Source organism: Canis lupus, chromosome 23, assembly GCF_011100685.1.
Source record: "Canis lupus familiaris isolate Mischka breed German Shepherd chromosome 23, alternate assembly UU_Cfam_GSD_1.0, whole genome shotgun sequence".
Lineage (NCBI taxonomy): Eukaryota > Metazoa > Chordata > Mammalia > Carnivora > Canidae > Canis > Canis lupus.
The window spans coordinates 36,123,297-36,145,616 of record NC_049244.1 but is presented as its reverse complement, the minus strand read 5'-3'; the positions used below and the strand labels follow the sequence as shown (position 1 = coordinate 36,145,616).

Genomic DNA, 22,320 nt, shown 5'->3' with positions numbered 1-22,320 from the left:
CCCTATGAAAAAGATTAGAGGGAGCCCTGGCAAAGAGCAGCAGATGCTGATGCCACTTGTGACATGTTGGCCTGGAGGGTGGGTATTTCAATGGCTAGAGGAGCCCATGGACTCTTCCTGGCACCTAGGAAGGGAAGCCTCCTTGTCAAAGGCACGAGGGTAGGATGGATATTCCTTGGCTCTAGTTCTCTCATTAAAATAGAATAAGAATGAGAAAAAGTCCACTTCTTCCTACAACCCCTTCAGGAGAAAATTAAGCCCTACCTGCCAACAAGTGGACTCTACTTCCTTGGCTCCTTTGAAAGCCAGATTGTCTGAAGTCCTGTTTCCAATCTCTTATTTTGTACCAAACATCAGCAGGGAAACTTAGAAGGAACCACATCTTCCAATGGACAAACACTTGCCTTAGGAGTCAACATTCTAGCAGGCAGCCGCTGGGCCCGTCTGCCCAGATCTGCTCAGATGGCCTTTGCCAAGGAGGGGAGCTGCCCCAGACTCTCTGCCCAGAAATGTCCTTTCTCTCTCCCTTCTCCTTGTCCCCTGCCTGTCACACCCACACTGGAAGGATATTGTCATTAGCTGATAGTAAGTAATCTTGGTACAAAGGGCACTAGAGGTGGGAAGGCAAAACATGAAAAAGCACAGCTTGTGGGTAGGAAGCAGGGATGGTGGCAGGGAAAAGCTGGGAGCCAGAGAGCAGTCAGTTGGCAGCTAAGAGCTGGGGGTGGGGAGGAGTCAAGCACCAAAGTCCTAGGATGCACAGGTTATGGAATTCTCTCTGAGAGAGTTGTTACATACCAGTAGTACACACAACAACCTTGCTCTCGGGCCATAGGATTCCAGACCATAAACAAGTGCTGAGTGGGCAGGGAAGGTAAAGAAAGTCCTGCTGCTGTTCCACCACCTGTGTGACCTTGTATTAACTTATTAACCCCTCGGAGCCCTTTTCTGGCAAGTAGGTAGACAAATCCTTGCTCACCTCTCAAGTTTGCCATGGATGTTTATAAACCTAGAGGACATCACAAGTCCTGAAAACCTGAGAATGCTTCCCGAATGCCAGTGTGAGGTATTTATTTGTTAGAAGATGTTAAGAAGTTGCTCGCCTATACCCAACCCATAGGTCCCCCCTGCCCCCTTTCCAAATGAGTCTCAGATTTGTTCTGGGATCTACCCATCTCTGGAGAGAAACTATTATTGGTTTGGGGCACCCTACATTGCCCAGTCAGGCTAAATGGAAAGGTTTACATTTCATAGTCAGGGGAGACTGAGCACTGACCCCCACCCTCATGAGGAGGCAGGTACTTGTCGGTTCCCCTGGCAACCATCTTGAGACTCTGAAGGAAACCATCTTAGGAGGACGTCCATGCAAGGATGGCAAAGCTGAGACATAAAGACAGCCTGCATTCTTGATAACATCATTGCACCACCAGTAGTCTCTCACCAGAGCCTGCCTTACCTTTGGACTTCTAGAAGGATAAGAAACACACCTGTTCGGGGGGTGGGAGTGAATGGGTGACAGGCACTGGGGGTTATTCTGTATGTTAGTAAATTGAACACCAATAAAAATACATTAAAAAAAAAAAAAAGAAACACACCTGTTGCTTGCAGCTTAAAGTGTCTTAACTGCCCATGGTGAGTTACCAGCTCACTTGGCTCTCTTACCAGCCACTGAATCCATCATGGAAGCTGCCACATTTGTCCTGATACACTAGGAAGCAAGACATACATACAAACAATGTCCTCTCACCACCCCAGGATCAACGGACACTCTCCAGCCCGGCTGTCATTATGTTGGATTCTTTCCAACATTTCCTACTGGCATCCAGAAATTCAAAAAGAGGACAGAGCCAGAGTACTCTTATTCCTCCTCTTCATTTTCATGGTATCTGGTTTCACGGGCTGACTCGCATGCCCACCCAGGGGCCATCTCTAGGGCATAGAAGAACCTTGGTTTTGGTCCTGAAATGCTGCCTCAAATCTGTTTCCATTCTGCTCCTGAGTCTTCCCTACACATGGACTGAACCCTGGGCCCTAGCCCATGCAAGACCTCAGAGCCTTCCCTGAGGGACAGAGTCCTCAGTTGGCCTGCTCACTTTGCCTCCGCTCAGACTTCTGCCCAGGCCCCCAGTGATTCAAAGGGACCCTCTGTCATGCAGGAAGCCCTGCCTATCTTCTGTGGTCAGCAGCAAACACTGAAGGGCTTCAAGTAGTACAAGAGATATGCCATAAAGCTCCATTTTTAGAAAGACTCTACTGGAGGCTGTGTGGAGAGTGGGCCCAGTCAGTCGGAGCCTTGGCTCCAGATTCTAGAGTCTGCACAAGACTGAGGGGTTGATGCATCCTCTCTGAGGTCCCAGCTTTGACAGTGAGCCACCATTTTGAAAGAAATTATAAGTATATAGTAACAAAGATTACCATTTTGGAGTATTTAGCAATGCTAGGCCCCTCTCATGCATTGGCTTATTTAGTCTTCATAGTAACTCAATAGGATAGGTACTGTTTTTCTCCCCATTTTACAGACAAGGCATCCTGACACTAAGTAACCTAAGTCCCCCTAGCTGAGAAGCAACAGAACCCACAGTAAACCCAGGTCCAAAAGCCCACCTTTCTCAGAAGTAAGTGCTGGTCCATGTCCTATAATATGACCATTATGAACACTACACTGTGCGGGAGAGCAGAAGTGCTGACTAGTGGGGCTTTCTCAGGAACTCCATGTCAAACAAGCTTGCATTTGTTCAGTGCTCACCGAGTGCAAAGCTATCCCTGTACTCTGGGATCTGAGCTGCCACCCAAGGTAAAAGAGGCCTATCCACGAGGAGGTCTCAGTGGCCTTCAAATTCTGATTCCCCTTGGGCCCTTCTTTCTGAACTCAGGGCAATGAAAAGGATACATGTGGGAACCATAGGTCCCCTTGTATTCAAGTCTGTGCTCTTTTTTCTGGGTGGGCAGTGGGCGGGGGTGCGGGGGGAGGGGAGGACGGGAGGACCGTAGACGTCATGATGTCAAAGAAAACTGAGGTCCTTATGTGACCTAGAGACAGTCCCTGGGAGGGCTTGGAGATCAGTCCATGAGACCAGATGCCATGAAAACAAATGGGAGGAAGAAGAGCATTCTGGTTCTGTCCCCTTCTTGCATTTCTGGAAGCCAGTAGGAAATGTTGGAAAAGAATCCAGCTGGACTTTGATCAGTCATGTTGAATCTCTAGATTCTGAGATTTTGCTCACATTCAGTTGTCTTTCATTTTGGCCCACACTGCTTTGGAAAGAGACCTTTAACTGATTGCACAATGCCTCTAATCAGCCAGTCTTCCCAGTCCTGCCCTGCATCACCACCCCCCACAACAATATTTCCTCAGATGCAAAGTTCAGACAGGCCACCCTCCAGCCTGAGAAATCACTGGAAAGGGAGTCTCGCCAAGCCGCCAGTTCCCAACCACAACCTTTCCCCTCCCTGGTTTCAATGTTGTTAATTAAGAAAGCAGACTGGGCTGGGTGTGAGGGAGACTATTATGCCTGCCTCTCCAAAGCAATGGCACCACTGTGAGAACCAGTTGGCATGGCGACTGAGCCAGGAGGACCCTTTCAAAATGGGCAATTTAATTTAAAATGATCATTGCGTTTTTCACTAAATGTCACATTCCCATAATTGTGAGGACAGCTAATTGGGCAGTTAATTGTTTGGAATCTTTTATTTCTGTTCTCTTATTCTACTTAATGTGTGAGCATGCATGCACACACATGCACACACACACACACACTTGTCTCTCTCTCTCTCTCTCTCACTCACAATATGGGGCAATTTACTAATCCCATGGCTACCAATGACGAAAATTATGAATAACTTGGTCTCAATGCTTGAATGTTTAGTGGTTGTGGATTAATTAGCGTCATCACTTCCTAACTGTGTTCAACCCAACACATAGCCCCTGGAAGCTCCCTCAGTCCTCTCCCTCCCACACGTGAGGGTCAAGTGAGGGTCAAGTAGTCCCATGCAAGTGCATGCCCGCTCTGCAGGTAAGATTTACATGATGAGGGGTTTCTGACTTGGGAAAGTTATGACATGGATCCTCATGCATTTTTCAATTCTGAAGCCCCTGGCTTAAGCACACACCTAGGTTCACTTGTATATCCATCTTTCCTAAACTTTAACCTCAGTATAAAATACAGACCTTGTCATCTGAGGCAGAAATTGCCTGGAATGCATGCAGATGTGTTATTTGCTCTGATTAATCCTGAATTCCATGGCCACATGCTTGATGTAGGAACTGGAACTCAGCTCTTTGATTTCACTGCTTTGACATGCTAGTTGCCATAAAATATTTTCTGTTTTAAACATTTTTTCCAAAACCAGGATCTAGTGAGCAATCCCATTTTGCTGGCTTCCTGTATTAAGCTGACTTCAGAGCGAATGTTTTCGCTGCACCCTAGGACAGTCTGTCCCTCTAAAGACAACATGTAAGCCTGGTTAACTCATCTTAATTATTTTTAAAATCCAAATTACTGTTCTGAATAAACTAGAAGTAACCAAATGTACTCCACTTGTGTGTCAGCCCAGGGCAACAGGCTGACTCTGCTGTTTAATTGAGCCGAAAGCCAGAGATGAAAAGCTGGAGACCCAGGGCCCCTCACCCTGCAGGGGGTGATGGAAACCTTATGTCCATCTCAGATGCCATTTTGACCTTTCGTTACTGATTGCAAGCCTTTTGAGCGCAAAGCCTTCCCTTTTGTTCTGATTTCCTGACAACTGTTTAATCATGTTCTATTCATAGATATTACAGTAAAATTCTCTTGTTTCCCACATATCAAAGAAGAGAACGCACAGGGAAGTCAAGTTCTGGAAACAAATAATTGAGTTGTAAGACTCCCACCAGTAGTGAAATCCGAAAAGTATATTGAAGGCTAGATTGCAGGTATAGACTAGAGGGCAGGGAGGGTGTTTATCCTTACATAAACATTTCCAAATAAATTGGCCCTCAATCCAAGATCCAATCATCAATAAAATGGAACATCTCATTTTAACAGCACCATGAAAAAACTTTCAAAAGGGAAATGGAAATGTATGGAGTAGCTTTCACATATATTCTTTTATCTGATGCCTACAATGACCATATAAGATAGGTTCCATTAACCCCATTTTATACAAGGAAACTGAGGATGGAGGGGAGAAATAAGATTGCCTGGCCAATAAGTTGGGGGTTCTCACTCTTTCATGGCTCCATTCTGCTTTCCAAAGCAATTTTTCTGCCACAAGTCTGGTGCTCCAGCAGGTATCTACTCAGCTGGTCATGGGGAACTCCAGGTCAAGCAGCTAATGCTAAGACACCCCAAGGGCCTGGGGCTGCAGAACCATCCAGAGGCCAGGCCAGCTACTCGTTACAAAGCAAATGTGACCTGGCCACATTCTATCTGGTCTATTTCCTCCCAGAGTACTTCAGGTAACTTGAAAGGCCCCTGAGCTCAAGAAAAGCAAAAGAGGGTATAGTTTAAAAAAAATAATAAAATAAAATCAATACATGTATTATGTGAAAGGAAAAGGTAAACTCAATAAAGAAAAGTGCAGAGAACAGGGAAAAATTAGAAATCCCACCGTGAGACATGAAAGCTATTGATAACATCTTGGGAAAACACCCTTGTGGGCACTTTTATGAACAGAAGCCCATGATCACAGGTTTGCAGAGCATCAAAGAGATTTTCCTTTATGTGTTGCTCCATAACCTAATTATTTTTACTCAGAAATAGGAAACATGGATCTCAGTCTCAATTCTCAACACTCCATGCAAATTCTATGGTATCAATTTCTACCATTTACTTAACCAATTTATGACTATATGAATCATTTTTGTTTACTCTTATAAACAGTAGTAGAACAAATATCCCTATTATATATGTTGTTTTGTTTGTTTGGGGCAGTTCTTTGATTTTTGCCTTGAGCATGAATTCCCCAAAGTAGAGAGTTAATCAGAAATCTAAGCCTTTTCTTTCTTTTCTTTTTCTTCCATTCCTATAAAAATCTGGTGAACAGCCAGCTGGACAGAAACAGCTGCCTCAAAATGACCAGAGGGAATTTTCTTTCATTTCTTGGGTTTTCTTCTAGCTAAGATTCTTCATCTATCCTTTGCCTTCTACATATTGCTTGCTTTCATACTTGTGATGCATTCTTTTTTTATTTTGCTCATTATAATGGAGGTAACTCTGAAAAGGCTTTCTTTATGAACTCTCACCTTCCATACCCAAAGCCATTTTTCTTCTCTAAGTTCCAGAGGCTAGGGTGATGCAAGTCTCTCCACTTTTTTATATCCTGATGGTGCAGTAGGGAGGAGAATTCATGTAGAAGTCATGTGGAACCCAGAGCCCATGTGGACTTTGGCTCTCTCTCTGCGGGGATTTTATTAAAGCCAGAGGCAGCTCCCAGAGTTGTTACAGCGGTATCCCTATTCAGAAAGGAGCCCATGAAATGGTGAGTCCAACTGTCAGTGAGACTCTAGAGTTGTTAGGGACTTCTGCTTGAGGGGTTTTTTGTTTGTTTTTCTAGTTTTGTCTTCGTGTTTGTTTGTTTTTAGTCTTCTACAGAATATCTGTTCATTACCTCAGTCTAGCATCGCCAGATTTAATCAAAATAATAATAACAATACAATACCAGGACTCCCAGTCAAATCTGAATTTCAGCAAATCAGTTTTAGTATAGGTATATCCTCCATATTGCATGGGGTGTGCACTAAAGAATTATTTATCATTTATCTGAAATTCAAATGTAACTAAGTATCCTGTATTTAAGCTGGCAGTCCTCCCTTAGTTCCTCTTGCTCTAGTCTGGGGCATAGTTTTGTGAGTTCTCGGAATTTTTTTCACTCACTTCCATCTGAGTGGCTTATGGGGAAAGTTTACAAGTCATGACACATCTAGCCAGACTTCTCAGTCTCATTTCCTGACCACTGTGTTTTGAACTGTATGGCACAAAGTTGCATCCTTTTCCTTGACTGGCTGCCACTAGGAGTGTCTGTTCCCTTGTTTGCTTTTGTTTTTGTTTTTGTTTTGGCAGAAGGAAGCTTGCTTTAGTTTTGTGATTCTTTCATTAACTATTCCAGGATGGTGAGTTAGTGATCCCACTTTATTCTCTCTCTAGAGCTCAGGAATTGCATTCTTACTTGAAGCTTTTGAAAAACATAAAGATAGATCTAATCTATACCACTAGTAAATCTCCTTGGAAGTTTCTTTTCTCTCTTGCCTAATTCTCTTACACTCTACTTGCTCTGAAGCCCCTCACCAGCCAAAAGGTCCTCAAAATTATGTCTCTCTACCTTCAGCCTTCTCAACCTTTTTTTTTCTCTCTCCTCTCTTCTTTCTCTGAACGCTTTATTCTGCAGACTGACCTCCTCCCCCAGAGGCCAAGTTCTCCCTCTCTTTCTTCCCCCCCCCCCATTGTCTTCTTTTGTCCTTCTCTACCCAATTAGTTCTACAGAAACAGTTTCAAACTCTCCTGGAGTGGAGGTGGGGTGGAGAAGGATTGAGGTAGGGACAGACTGGAGCCAAGTAGAGAATTAAGAGGAAGGGAGGGTATTCTCTTTGGTGGGCTGGGAAATGGGAATGGCTGAATATTTCCATGCCAACAATGGATATCCCATGATATAATTCAGTGGTGGACTTTACAGTTTAGTGATTCAGAGAGTCAGAGAGTCTGACCTTGCCCAAGGTCACATAGCTAGCTGGGGATACAGTTAAAGCTCAATCTTTGGATCCCAAAGCCTGGGCACTTTCTAGCTCATGGAACTGCTTGTCTCACATTTTAGGTGTATTTGAGGTAGAGATATTAGTACAACATTCCTTACCCGCAGGCGTAGTAGTGGTCATGGCAATTGACTCCCCAACACCTGGTCCACCACTTTTTTGGTTTGCTAGGGCTGCCATGACAAAGCACCACAAAGCAGGAGGCCTAAACAAAAGAAATGTATTGTCTCAAGTTCTAGAATGTAGGAGTCTCACATCAAGGTGTCTGCACGGTCAGTCCTTCTAAGGGTTGTAGGAAGAATCTGTTCCCTGCCTGTCTCTTAGATTCTGGTAGTTTGCTGGTGATTTTTTTGGCATCCCTTGGCTTCTGCTGCATCACCCCGGTCTCTGCCTTCAGCTTCACATGGCATTCACCATGTGTCCCTTTTTATAAGGACACCATTCGTATTGGACTAGGGGCCCTCCCTACTCCAAAAAGACCTCATCTTAACTAATTATGTCTCTGGTGACCCTATTTCCAAGTAAAGTCACATTCTGAAGTAATGGAAGTTAGGGCTTGAACAAGGAAATTTGATGGGCGGGGAGTGGGGACAATTCAACCAATAACAACACTCAAAGGTTGTTATAAACCAATTATTTTCTTCCCACCTTGTGGGTATGGGTTTAGAAGTGGCTGTATAGTTTAGGAATAGCCCATGAGATGAGGGGAAACCTTCCAGAATCTTGTAGGAAAGGCTTCTGGGTTCCTAAATAAAGATCCCAAGAATAGGCCCCTTCCTTGCAGTGTTGACAAGTCTTGAGTGTGACATCTAGGACTGCTGCATTCATAATACCCCTATCCTGGAGGCAAACCAACACATAGGGGCATGCAAACAGAATCGAAGAGCAGCCACATGACCCTGATGAACTGTTCCCAGATGTACCCACCTGCGGAATTCTTGTCATGTGAACGAATACATTTTCCTATTTCTAAAATCCATTTTAGTCAGGATTTTCTACTGCTGACAGCATCCTAAATGATACCAACTAAGATGGCACTACCAAGTATATATAGTATAAATGCTGTTCAAAATTCATTCACTTGCCAGCTTTGAAATGATGCAAATTGTGATGATATATTTATTCGGGGGGATTTGTATTATTTCAAACTTGATGCATAAAGTAAGACCACTTAATATATTGTATGACGCTATTTTAAATTCTCTATGCTCAAATTTGCAAAAAAAAAAAAAACAAAAAACAAAAAAAAGTACAACTGTTCTCAAACTTGAGCAGGCATCAGAATCACCTAGAGGGCTTATTAAAACAGCTCACTGGGCCTTTCTCTAGAGTTTCTGATTCAGAAGATCTGAGGTGAAGTCTGGAAATTTGCATTTCTAACTAGTTCTCAGATACTGCTGGTCAGGGTGCCACACTCTGAGAGCTACTGGCCTAGTAAAATAAACTAAGTTGTATCCAAAACACTCTGGGATATGTGATCTTTTCCTGTGCATGAGGTCCTAAAAACAACTGTAAGAATAATCATTATTTATGGAGCATCCACCATGTACAGAGCACTGCACTGGATGTTTTGCATTCCTGCTTATCCCCTTCCCCCATGACTCCACCAGGTAGGTTTATTAATCTCATTATTCAGATGAGAAAGTAAGAAACACAGAAGCTAAGTCACTTGTCTGAAGGAGAAGAACTGGGGTTTGAACCCAGGCCTAGGTGACTACATGGCTTGGGGGCTCTTTGCTTTTCGTTTTTTTTTTTTTTTGGAGTTTTTTTAGATTTTATTTATTTATTCATGAGAGACACAGAGAGGGAGGCAGAGGAAGAAGCAGGCTCCCCACAGGGAGCCCAATGCAAGACTGGATCCCAGGACCCCAGGATCATGACCTGAGCCAAAGGCAGACGTTTAACTGCTGAGCCAGCCAGGCATCCCCACTACATGGTTTTTTAACAAAGTATGTGACCATCAGAGACAAAATACTGGCCTACCTACAGCTCAGGGCTGATGCAGCTGGCCAATCTGGAAGCTACTATGTAGCAGGGCTTGAAGACAAGGGACTTGTCTGGTGGGATCAATCACCTTCAGCCCAGGGAACTCAATGGCTCTCATTTGGCTCTTTTCTCTGAGGCCACTCAGCACCTTAATTGAAGGATGGCTTCTCAGAGGCTGAGGTCACAAGCTCAATGGTGGTGTCTACCATTTACTCTTCATGCAGTGGGTGCTGCTGAGCTATGGGGGGCAGGAGCTGTATTGAACCTGTGCAACCAGTGACACCTCCTGAGCTAGCCTCACCCCTCACTTCCACAGGAGTAAGGGCTGGTGCCTCATTTTTCACTGCAGTGATCAGACTCAGTGCTGGAATCTACCGAGTCTGCTGTGCCAAGGAAGAGAACAGGCCAGCACCTCTGGTTTAGAACACTCAGTGACCCTGTTCTGAGAAATGATCTTCCTCCAAGAAAGGACAGTGCCTCCACCCACCTCATAACACTTTGCTGGATAGAGAGCTGAGCAGGAGGGGAAATAGGAACCACTCTGAACTTACCATCCTTCTCTAGACTCTAGACTGACTCTTCCCAAAGGCCCCCTTTCCACTCACAGCTGAACCACAAGCCCAGGCCCAACACCAAAAGAATCTCGCTGTTCCCTGAGACTTTCATAAGCAACTGCTTCTTGAGCTCTGCCGTTTCTTCATTCCTGGTCTAGAACCCTTAGAGTGAAGGAGCTGAAACTGGAGCCCAGAGCAATCACCTGGCCTAAGCCCTTCATTCTGAAGAAGACGTCCAGAGAAGGAAGGTGACTTGCCCAGGTCACGTAGGATGTCAGTGGCCAAGGTGTGCTGAACTGAGGGCTGGTGCTGGGGTGAAGCTGGCCAAAAGACACATTTTGACCCACCTTAGACACATTTGTGCTTACATTTCTTATATAAAAGCAGCAGAGAGAAGGGGCAAGACACATATCAATGAGAGGCAAAGGGAAAGAAACCAAGAGGGAAGGAAATTAATCTTCAAAGAGCTATGCTTCTATTCTGAGTATGAGACACTTTACCTATAACTCTAACTTCCAACTTTCCTTGGGAGTAGATTTTTAATCCCTGTTTTACAGATGAAAAAAAAAAAAAAAAAAAAACAAGGCCCAGAGAGGTTAAATGACATGCCCAATGGCACACAGCTCATCCCTAGCAGACCTAAGATGTGAAGCCAAGCCTCTGTTCATACTTGATGTTCATACTTTGTCTCTAATACCCCTGGCCCAGGGTCCCACAAGGTCAGGTCAAGGTTATAGCACCCACCTTCTTTTTTTTTTCTTTTAAGATTTTTTTTATTATTATTCATAGAGACACAGAGAGAGAGAGAGGCAGAGACACAGGCAGAGGGAGAGAAGCAGGCTCCATGCAGGGAGCCTGATGTGGGACTCGATCCAAGGTCTCCAGGATCATACCCTGGGCTGCAGGCGGCGCTAAACCGCTGCGCCACCGGGGCTGCCCAGCACCCACCTTCTAACATGTATACCACCCTGGGGATCTCTGCAAGTCAAGTCACCTCCACATCACCACTAGATTATCTTTCCCAGAACACCTCTTATGTGCCAAAATGCCATATAAGTGCAGTTACGTAATTATGTGTCTACCTTCTTTCACTTCACATGTTTTTGGGATTCACCCATGTTTTCCATATTTATTCCTTTTTTAATTGCAGCATAGCAGTGCATTATGTGGACATACCATAGTGTTTCATCCACTCACCAGCTAATAGGCATTTGGATTGCTGCTAGCTTGGGGCTATTATGAGTGAAGCTCAATGAACATTCACATACAAGCCTCTATGGAAACATATGCTTTCATTTCTCTTGGGTAAATACTTAGGGGTAGAATTTCCAGAATTTTGGGCAGCCCAGGTGGCTCAGTGGTTTAGCGCCACCTTTGGCCCAGGGTGTCATCCTGGAGACCCGGGTTCGAGTCCCATGTTGGGCTCCCTGTGTGGAGCCTGCTTCTCCCTCTGCCTGTCTCTCTCTCTGCATCTGTCATGAGTAAATAAATAAAATCTTTTAAGGGATCCCTGGGTGGCGCAGCGGTTTGGCGGGCAGGCGCCATCCTGGAGACCCGGGATCGAGTCCCACATGGGGCTCCCTGTGTGGGGCCTGCTTCTCCCTCTGCCTGTGTCTCTGCCTCTCTCTCTCTCTCTCTCTGTGTGACTATCATGAATAAATAAATAAAATCTTTAAAAAAAAATTTCCAGGAGTTCTGTTAAGTGTATGTTTCAGTTTATAAAAAATTGCCAACTGTTTTCCAAAGTAACCTTACTGTTTTGCATCAGCAGTGTATAAAGGTTTTAGTTGCTCCATATCCTTACCAACCAGCTCTTGGTACTGTCTCTTTAATTTTGGTCATCTAGTGGGCATGTGGTAGCAGCTCATTGTGTTTTTGACTGATGATGTTGAGCATCTTTTCATGTGCTTATTTGCCATCTGCTTAGCTTCTTTAGTAAAGTGTTCAAGTCTTTTGCCCATTTTTTTAAAGATTCCTTTATTTGAGAGAGAGAGAGAGAGAACGAGCAGGGGCAGGGGAAGAGGGAGAGAATCTCATGCAGAGTCCGCCCCTGAGCACAGAGTCTGACACAGGGCTCGATCCCATGACTCTGAGATCATGACCTGAGCCAAAACCAGGAGTTGGATGCTCAAGTGACTAGACTACCTAGGTGCCCCTCTTTTGTCCATTTTTTAAATTGGGTTGTTTATCTTCTCATTATTGAGTTGTAAGAAATCTGCCATGTATTCTAAATATAAGTCCTTTGTTAGACATGTGTTTTAAAAGCATTTTCTACCAATCAGGGGCTTGCTGTTTTACTTTTTTAATGGTGGCTTTTGAAGACACTGTCTTTTGATGAAGTCCAATTTAATACTTTTTCTTTTATGACTCATGCTTTTTGTGTCCTATTTAAGAAATCTTTGCCTAACCAAAGATTACTAAGGTTTTATTCTATATTTTCTTCTAGAAGATTTTTAGTTGGCTCTTACATTTAAGTCTATGATCTATTCAATTCCAATTCCTTTCGTGTAGCATCACATTAACAGTCAAGAATCATGTTTTTGCATAAAGATACCCAATTGTCAGCCCTCCTATTATCGAGGCTTCTGTATTCAAAAAAAAGAAAAAGCAGCAGCAGCAGCTATGTCAAACCAGAATTTTAAAATATTGTCAGATACTTTAAATGTTCGCATTTAATAAGCTAATCCCCCTAACCCAAAGGTACACTGTTTTGAAGGCACAGTGATTGCATACATAATCCCATTTGCTCAAATGATCTTGAGGTCCCTAAAGACAGACCCCTTTGCTATCTCGTCCCCAGTCCTGCTTTTATCAGCCAACATCTGATTCTCAGGGCCTGAGCTATCATCTTCACATTCCCTGCATACCCCTGGAGGACTGGACAGCCTGCAAAGCCTCACAAAATGGCCCTAACACAACAGCTGCTGTTTATGGTGGGTCTTACACTCTCCACTGTTGGTGGTGATACCCATACCCATATGATATGACATGCACAAATGGAACCCTTGGTTCTCGAAACAAATAATACATTACTATCCTCATTTTACAGTTGTGGAAACTGAGGCTCAGAAGTGTTATGTTCCTTAGCCTAGGTCACTGACCAAACAGCAGAGTAGCTGGGGTTTAAGACTAGATATGCAGAGACCAGAACTCTACTCCTCATTGCAACCATCTCTCCACAGATCCAGGCTTGATACCGGATCCTGTTAATGTGAGTTCCTGAATCCCTGGTTATGCGATCATTTCAGCAGGATGGAACTTACTTTTGTCATTTTAATGGGAATAGAAGGGAAGAGATGTTTTCTTAATAAACGGAGGATATAAAACAAGATTATAGGAGTAGTTTATCTTCAGGCTCTATTTTGAAAAAATTCAAGCATACAGAATACTGAAAGAGGAACACTGCTGTATTATACACCGACATTTGACAACTGGTAACATTTTGCCACATTTGCTTTACTCTGTGAATGTTTCTTTAGAATTATTTGAAATAAGGTACAGGTATCAAGACATTTCACCCCTAATACTTCAGTGCCTATAGAATGATACTACCATTATTACACCTAAGAGAAGTAATAATTTCCTGGTGTCTAATATCCAGTCCAAATTCAAATTTCAAGTGTCTCCAAATGATTTTCACAAACTTTTAACGTCAAGACCCCCATCGGAGATTGACACATTGTATTGGCTCTTATGTCTCTTTAGCTTCTTTTAAACTACAAAACTCCCACCACTTCTGTGTTATGACACTGCCTTTGTAAAAAATCCAGGCCAGGGATGCCTGGGTGGCTCAGTGGTTGACTGTTTGCCTTCGGTTCAGGTCGTAATCCTGGGGTCCTTGGATAGAGTCCTGCATCAGGTTCCCCGCATGGAGCCTGCTTCTCCCTCTGCCTGTGTCTCTGCCTCTCTCTGTGTGTCTCTCATGAATAAATAAATAAAAATCTTAAAAAAAAAAAAAGATTCCAAGCCAATTTTCTGGTAGAGCATCCACATTCTGGATATGTCTTGAAGTTTCCTAATGATATCCTTTTACTTATTCCTCTCTCTGTAGAGGAAACCATTCTCTACCTAACTGTCCTGGCGCCTTTTAACAAGCCTTGTTTGCATTCATTACTGTGGGAAGGAGAAATAAGTTGTGCCTACACTTTGGTAAAAAGCTCTGGATGACCACACTAGCTGAAAAGTGAGATGCTTTACTTTTAACAGTAGTAAAACTACAGCAGTAATCATAACCTAAAGATTTACCTTCCCAAACTAATCCTGACTGCCTGTAAGGGTGTTGGTGGCAGAGAGGTGACACAGAAGGCCACCCCTCCAAGACACGTGTCAGAAGCCTGGCCTCCCGCCCCACTTCCAGTGACTGGATGAGCCCCAGGAATCAGAGGGGGAAGGAAGGGTGGGGTTATGGGAATTTCATGGTAAACAAAGACCGAGAAGTGTGGAGAGACAGCCTGGTGCCTTGGCAGAGAGCAGGATAGGCATTCAAGAGAACTGGCTTCTAAGTCCAGCCAGCCCTAACAGTGGTTTGCCTCCTTGGACCTCATCCCCAGGGTACAATGGGGATAGTCTATGCCCAGGTGGTCTCTACAGTTACCAGATACGACCTCCTGGGAGGGTTCGAACAAGGATGGGGCATGTGACAAGACACACAGCCAAACTGAAGGCAACCCCCATGGCCAACACTGGAACAAATTGATAAATAAATAAACAAACATTGGATCATTATCCATAAAATAAAGTAAATATCCATGATTCCATACCAATAAACATTTTAATTGCATAAATAAATAAATGGGGAAGAAGGGACAGCCCTTCCTTGCAGAAGAATTCCAATAAATAAATGCAAAAGAAAGGAGGAAGATTTAAAAAAAAAATCACCATTCGGCAAACACTATAGTAATAATTATGGGCCAATCTACCAATGATGCTCAAATTAGTGTGGGAAAGTTTGAGGAGAAAGAGTATTTGCATAGTCTCCCTCAAGACATTTATTAATTTTAAAGGGAGAAATAACAATTTTACAGTGGAGAAACTCAGCAGACACCACCTTAACCAAGTGATCAAGGTTAATTATCACCAATAATAAGACATATTGACATCATGTACCCCCCGATATATATGCTGAGAAGGTCACATCACTCTGTGGTATTCCTGAAAAAAATCCATAACCTCAATCTAATAGTGAAAAACATCCAACAAACCCCAACTGACAGATATTCTACAATATAAGTGACCGGTATTTTTTCAAAATGGCAAGGTCACCAAAGACAAGGAAAGACTGAGGAACTGTCACAGATTGGAGGAGACTGGGAAGGCGTAGCAAGTAAATGCAATATGAGAGCCACATAAGTGGAAGAACTGGTGAAACTCAAATTAGGCCTATAGTTGCGTTCATGATAATTCACAGCACAGATAGTTACATTAACAGTGCCAACATTAATTTCATGGTTTTTATCACTGCACTATGTAAGATGTTAACATTCAGGATAAGCTGAGAAATAGGTACCCTTTTTTTTTTTTTTTTTTTTTGCAACTTTTCTGTAAGTCAAAATTCATTTCAAAATAAAAAGTAGGGGCACCTGGGTGGCTCAGTGGTTGAGCATCTGTCTTCAGCTCAAGTCATGATCCCGGGGTCCTGGGATGGAGTCCTGCATCAGGCTCCCTGAGGAGCCTGTGCTTATGTTTCTGCCTCTCTCTGTGTGTCTTTCATGAATAAATAAATTAATTAATTAATTAATTAAATAGTAAAAATCGAAAACAAAAATACCTGTATACGTAAATGAAGTAAGATGTCCCCTAGCCACTGTGGTCTCAGGGATCCTGCCTTCAACATTTTCCTCTTCAGTTGTCAAGATGTTGGAAATCCCACCATTCAGCATGCATTACTTTCAATGAAGGTTTTATGTTCCCACAGGTCCAGATAGTCATGCAACAGATGTTTATAGAGCACTTCCTATGTTCAGGCACCTCCTAAGTACTAGGGATAAAACAGATAACACTGCTGTCCCCTTGGAGCTTATATTCAGCCATTAGCATCACACTATGAATTAGTTGGGTTGCTCCATTTCCTATAGCGGCCAGAGGACTAAGGAGGGGTGAATCTGAGTACATAACAAAGAGGAGGCTATGCTTAGAGCATGGAGCAGGTGCCACGTGGAGAAGATCAGGCCTGCACAAGGGCTTCCAGAAGGTCCAGGGTCTGAGCATGGCACCAAGATAAGCAGGATAGGGTCCTGGGAGGCGATATAGCCCCTGCATTGGCTGTGAATACTGGCTAAGAACTAAACACAGGTGGGATCTGAATTGAACCTGCAATGATCATAGTAACCAACACTTGGAGAACTCTGACCATGTGGTGCATACTAATTTCATCACTCTCAAGGTGGTGACTCATTTGTCCCTCACAGCAGCCCTATCAGGTAAGGTGCTATTACTATCTTCTTTTACAGATAAAGAAACTGAGGCATTGAGGGTTTTTTTTTAAAGATTTATTTAGAGAGAAACAGAGAGAATGAGCAGGAGGGGCAGAGGGAGAGGGAGAGAGAATCTCAAGCAGACTCCAAGCACTGAGCACAAAGCCGGACACTGGGCTTGAGAAGACCCTGAGATCATGATCTGAGCTGAAATCAAGAGCTGGGCACTTAACTGATTGAGCCAGCAAGGCACCCCAAGGAGGCACTGAGCGTGTAAGATGCTTTCCCAGGTTTGTACAGCTGGTATGCACTAGAGCTGAGCCATGCACCAGGGCACCTTGGCTCCTGAGTCTGTGTACTTAACACCCACACTCTCGGGCTTCTCCTGGAGCCAAGGGAGAGCACCACAGAGCCAGGACCAAGGCCACCTTTGGGTCTAAACAAACCTTGACTCTCGTTTTCTATGAGTGCCTACTATGTGTCAGGCACGACGCTCAGTGATTTCCACATCTCAGTCACATGAAATTTATGCTTCTAAGGTACTATCATTCCCTTTTAAAGATGAGGAAGCTGAGACTTGGAGAGGTTAAGTATTTTGCCCAAGGTCACATAATTCTGGCAATAGCAAAGCCAGGGTTGAGCCAATTTGTGGAAAGCTTTGGACTTGGCTCCTGTCAGTCTCACCCCTGGCCAAGCACTAAATAAGGCTCCCCCCTCTCCCACTTTCTCACCTTCATCTCTCTCTCCCTCCCTGTCTCCCTTTCTCTCACACTAAATTTAATTATTTAATGCCCATAATATATATCTTGAGTATGGCATTTTGCAGCACTGAGCTTTAAACAGTGCATGTTTAAATACATTTAATCCAATGAATATTTCAAGGTAATTAATCTCCACAGGGTGAGAGAATGCTCAGGTTTCCCAGCACATCATAATACATCTGAATCAGCTGAGGAAATGATTTGCACACTCTGCAGTAGGTTGAGAAAGAAAGATTCGCTTAGACTTTTAGAGCTGACTCCCTGGTGGGAAATGCTGCGCTGAGAAGAATTGAGACACCACCTAGTGGCCGAAAGTATTTATGCAAGGAGAGACTATGGCCACCCCATGAAGGGCAAGATACGTGTTTCTTTTGGATTTGGAGGAAGGGGTGCCCTGCAGATGTGTGTAGTGTGTGCAAAACATATATACATATACACACATATATACGATTTTATGTATAAAATGCACACCACTATTTTTATGAGGATCATAGAAGAGTAAGAATAAGTGGATGACATGGGGATATACCCAAATGCCCCTGCCTGGACCCTCTAACCCTTCTATGAGGTGTTGAAATGACTGTGGAAGGATTCGTTTAAGGCCATGGGGCTCCATGGAGTTAATAGACCTTCAATGATTTCTAATCCATGACATGACGTTCATAGTAGTAATAGCTGCCATTAACTGAAGGTTTATGGCTGTGACCAGGGGTATATATAAGTATGTTATGTGCCAGAGGGAGATCGATCGATTTAATCCTCTTGTCGGTTTTAGGAGAATTATCATCATCCCATATTGCAGATAAGGAGACCGAGGCTCAAAACTGAAGCGCCTTAGGGAACAAACCAGAGGGGGAGTCGGGGGGAATGGGTGAAATAGGTGATGGGGATTAAGGAGAGCACTTGAGATGAGCACCGGGTGTTGTTTGGAAGTGCTGAATCACTGTATTGTACACTTGAAACTAATATGACACTAATTGGGTATGTTAACTAACTGAAATTTAAATGAAAACTTAAAAAGCCAAACAAAACAAAACCCTAAAGCAAACCTGCCCAAGTTTGGCAGCTTGCCAAAGATGGGCCTACTGACTCTTGAATCCATATTATTAGCCTTCATACAACACTCTTTTGTGTCACATAGTACACTGCAGGGAGCTTACGCTAGCAGCATCAAATCCACCAATGCTTATGATGTATCCACTTGATGCAAGCTACCATGCTGGTACTGTTGCAGGAACATACACGCAAACAAAATATGAAGCCTATGCTCAGGAATGAAATAGTTTTATTGGATAAGGTAATGTACAAAGGCTTAAAAAGTCAAGCAACAGCAAAAACAAAAACAAAAAACAATAAAAACAATATTTAAGCTGACAGAGCAACCTTAGAAGACATTAAGATAATACTTGTTTAATTGCCAACTACTAGTATTGACAAGAATTGCCATGGGGGAGTCCAGTTCATGAGATACGATGGGTAGGGGAGTTGAAAGCCGGATAGGAGTTAGGTGGGCCAGAGAGGCAGGTAATAGTTTCCTGGGGGGAGGCCATGAAACATGGTAAAGTAGGGACCCCTGGGTGGCTCAGAAGCTAAGCACCTGCCTTTGGCTCAGGTCGTGATCCTGGGGTCTTGGGACCGAGTCCCACATCAGGCTCCCCACGGGGAGCCTGTTTCTCCCTCTGCCTATGTCTCTGCCTCTGTGTGTGTGTGTCTCTCACGAATAAATAAATAAAATCTTTAAAAAAAAAAAAAAAAGAAACATGGTAAAGTAGCCACAAACACTGGCCTGGGAACCTGGAGCCCAGAGACTCAGTTACTGGCTTACTGGGCATGTTTACACAAGCAACCCTTCCCTCTTTGCAATTCACTCCCTTCTTTTGTAAATGAAGGGAGCTGGACCCTCTAGGAACCTCATTGGTCTAACATCCCATCATTCTGTAAGTCTAGAAATGTGAACAGATTCAGTCCTTAAAGGACTGCAGTGTGTTGGGGAGTTTTATTGGTGGTGGAATTGGTTGAGCTCTCACTTCACCTGCTTATCACCTGGAAGAAGAGGCAAGTCTTCCCACTTACACATGTAAACGTGCCATGGACTCCCCTTCATGGCCAATGGCAGTACACCCTCTGGGGTGGCCTGGAGAACCAAAGGCATGTGACCACCATTACTCCAAGGGTGGTTATGGCATTTCATAAATAGATGTATTTATGGTGTCACAACTTGGTACATTACACAGGTCACTGTGTAATAGAAGGAATGCAACACAGTATGGATGGGAACCCCCCTACCCCCATCCTGACAAGTAGAGCCAATTGGTTACTTTCCCATGAATGATCTGCAGTTCCCAAAGCACACATGCCAACTTCTATTTCTATACCTTTGAACATGCTGCTCTTCTCGAAACAAACACACACTCATACTCATCCACACATTTCTGTGCATATATACCATTATTCACAATATTCACTGTCATTTATTCAATTTTTACCAATGGGTATAAATTCCAGGCCACAGCTCAGAGGCTTAAGAAATGTGGTCTTTATTTTTGTAAAATCCAAAATACATTCTAGTCTGAGCTCCTATTCTACTAAGTGAAAAACCAGTTTGGAGGGTCTATCCAGCCTCTTGATTGCATCTAGATGTGGTGGCAGAATGAGGAGGATTCATGTAATACCTTTGATATTTCCTGTCCTTGCTGGGTGAGAGGTCCCCCGATCTGTCTGTCCAGGAAAGGGACACAGGTTCCTTTCACTCTTGAGCTGTCAGGTCTATTTGGGACTTCTGTGGTCTTTCTCCCAGGGACACATCAAAAAGTTCAGAAGAGAAAGGATCTTTTTTTCTTAGGACTTCTTCCCAACCCCTCCCTTTCCCTAGGAATCCTTCCTAATTTTAGAAGCTTTCAGATGGTTTCATAACACAAGAGCTCAGTCCAGTCACAAGAAGACACCAGACAGGTCGGTAATGAGAAACATTCAGCAAAACAACTAGTCTTTGGCAATGTCAAAGTTGTGAAAGACAAGTAAAGACTGAGTAACAGTTGGGCTGGTCACCAAACATGGGTAAATGATAACGAAATGCAATGTAGGATCCTGAGTGGGACACTGGAACACCAAGAAAAATCGAACATTAATGGAAAAACTGGTGAGGTTTGGAGTCTTGAATTTGGTTAATGATATTGATGATAATGATACCAATATGAATTTCCTAGTTCTGATATTATACTATGTTTATATATGATGTTAACAATTGGGAGTGTATATGTGAAGGATATATGGAAACTCTGTTCTATTTTGCAATTTTTCTTTAAGTCTAAAAGTAGTTCAAAATAAAAAGTTCGATAAATACTTGTTTAAACGCCTAGGACAATAGTTCACAACACAAGTTGTGTTATAAATAATAAAATACATTATTTGAACAAAGTATTGATATTCTTAATTGAATTTTTAATTATGATATCATTGTGAATTCATATGCAGTTGTAAGAAAGAATACAGAGATCTCATATACACTTTGACAGTTTTCCCAATGGTTATATCTTGCAAGACTATAGTGTAATATCACAACTAGGATATTAGCATTGATACAGTCAAGATACAGGACTTCACCACACCCAAACATTCATGATGCTGCCCTTTTAGCCACATCTACTTCCCTCTCAAGTAGATGTGGCATCTTGCCCTTGGCATCCTTAACCCCTTAACCCCTGGCAACTACTACTTTATTCTCCGTTTCTATAATCTTGTCATTTAATCCATGCATGCTGTATGAAGTCAAACAGTCTGTAACCTTTTGGAATTGGCTTTTTTCACTCAGCATCATCCTCTGAAGATTCATCCAGGTTGTCACATATATCAATTGTTCATCCTTTTTCAGTATTGAATAGTATTCCGCGGTGTATGTGCACCACAAATTCTTTAGCCATTCACCTGTCGAAGGACAACGGGATGGTTTCCAGTTTGGGCTATTACAAATAAAGCTGCTGTAAACATTTGTGTACAGACTTTTTTTTGTAGATATAAATTTCGTTTTCTAGGATAGAAGCCTAGTACAATGGCTAAGTTGTATAGTAGATGCAAGTTCCATTTTTTTTTTTTTTTTGAGAAATTGCCAAACCATTTTCCTAAGTGGTCTTTCTATTTTACATTCCCACCAGCAATGTATGAGTAGTCTATTTGTCCTGCATTCTCATCAGCATTTTAGCCATTCTGATTAGCGCACAGTGATCTCATGTGGTTTTAATTTGCATTTCCCTAATGTCTAATGATGAACATCTTTTTATGTGTTTATTTACTTTCTGTATATTCTTTTTGGTGAAATCTCCATGCTGTTTGCTCATGTTATAATTGAACTGTTTGTTTTACTGTTCAGTTTCGAGCAATCTTTATAAATCCTAGATAGTAGTCCTTTGTCAGATAATGTGATATATGAATATTTCTCCCAGTCTGTAGCTTGTCTTTTTTATTCTCTTATAGGGTTTTTCAGAGACCGAAAGTTTTCAGTTTTGATAAAGTCCCATTTGTCAACTTTTTCCTTTCATGGATTATGCTTTTGGTGTCAAGTCTAAGAATTCTTTGCCTACCTCTAGGTATGAAGGTTTTCTCCTATTTTTTCTGTAAAAACTACAGTTTTATGTTTTACTTTTAAGTCCATGATATACTTTGACTTTATTTTTTTAAAAAGAATGAGACTTAGAGTGAGGTTCTCTTCATTTTCTCCCATAAATATCCAACTGCTCCAGTATCATTTGCATTTCTTCTGTAGAATTATTCTTGCACTTTTATTACAATCAGATATATTTGTGTGCATCTATTTCTGGGTTCTCTATGCTGTTCCATTGACCTATGGGGATATCTCTCTTCCAATACCACAGTCTTTATTACTATAG

General features: G+C 42.8%; 1 protein-coding gene across 1 annotated transcript in view; it reads left to right on the top strand.

The window, feature by feature from the left end:
* The first annotated feature begins 6,331 nt into the window (after nt 1–6,331).
* The window catches only part of COPB2 (COPI coat complex subunit beta 2), a 68,734-nt gene continuing 52,745 nt past the window's right edge, over nt 6,332–22,320 (top strand). The window contains exon 1 of the mRNA XM_038571034.1: nt 6,332–6,456. Within this exon, the coding sequence (XP_038426962.1) occupies nt 6,454–6,456 (3 nt within the window). The 5' untranslated portion in view covers nt 6,332–6,453. The remainder of the gene's footprint in view (nt 6,457–22,320) is intronic.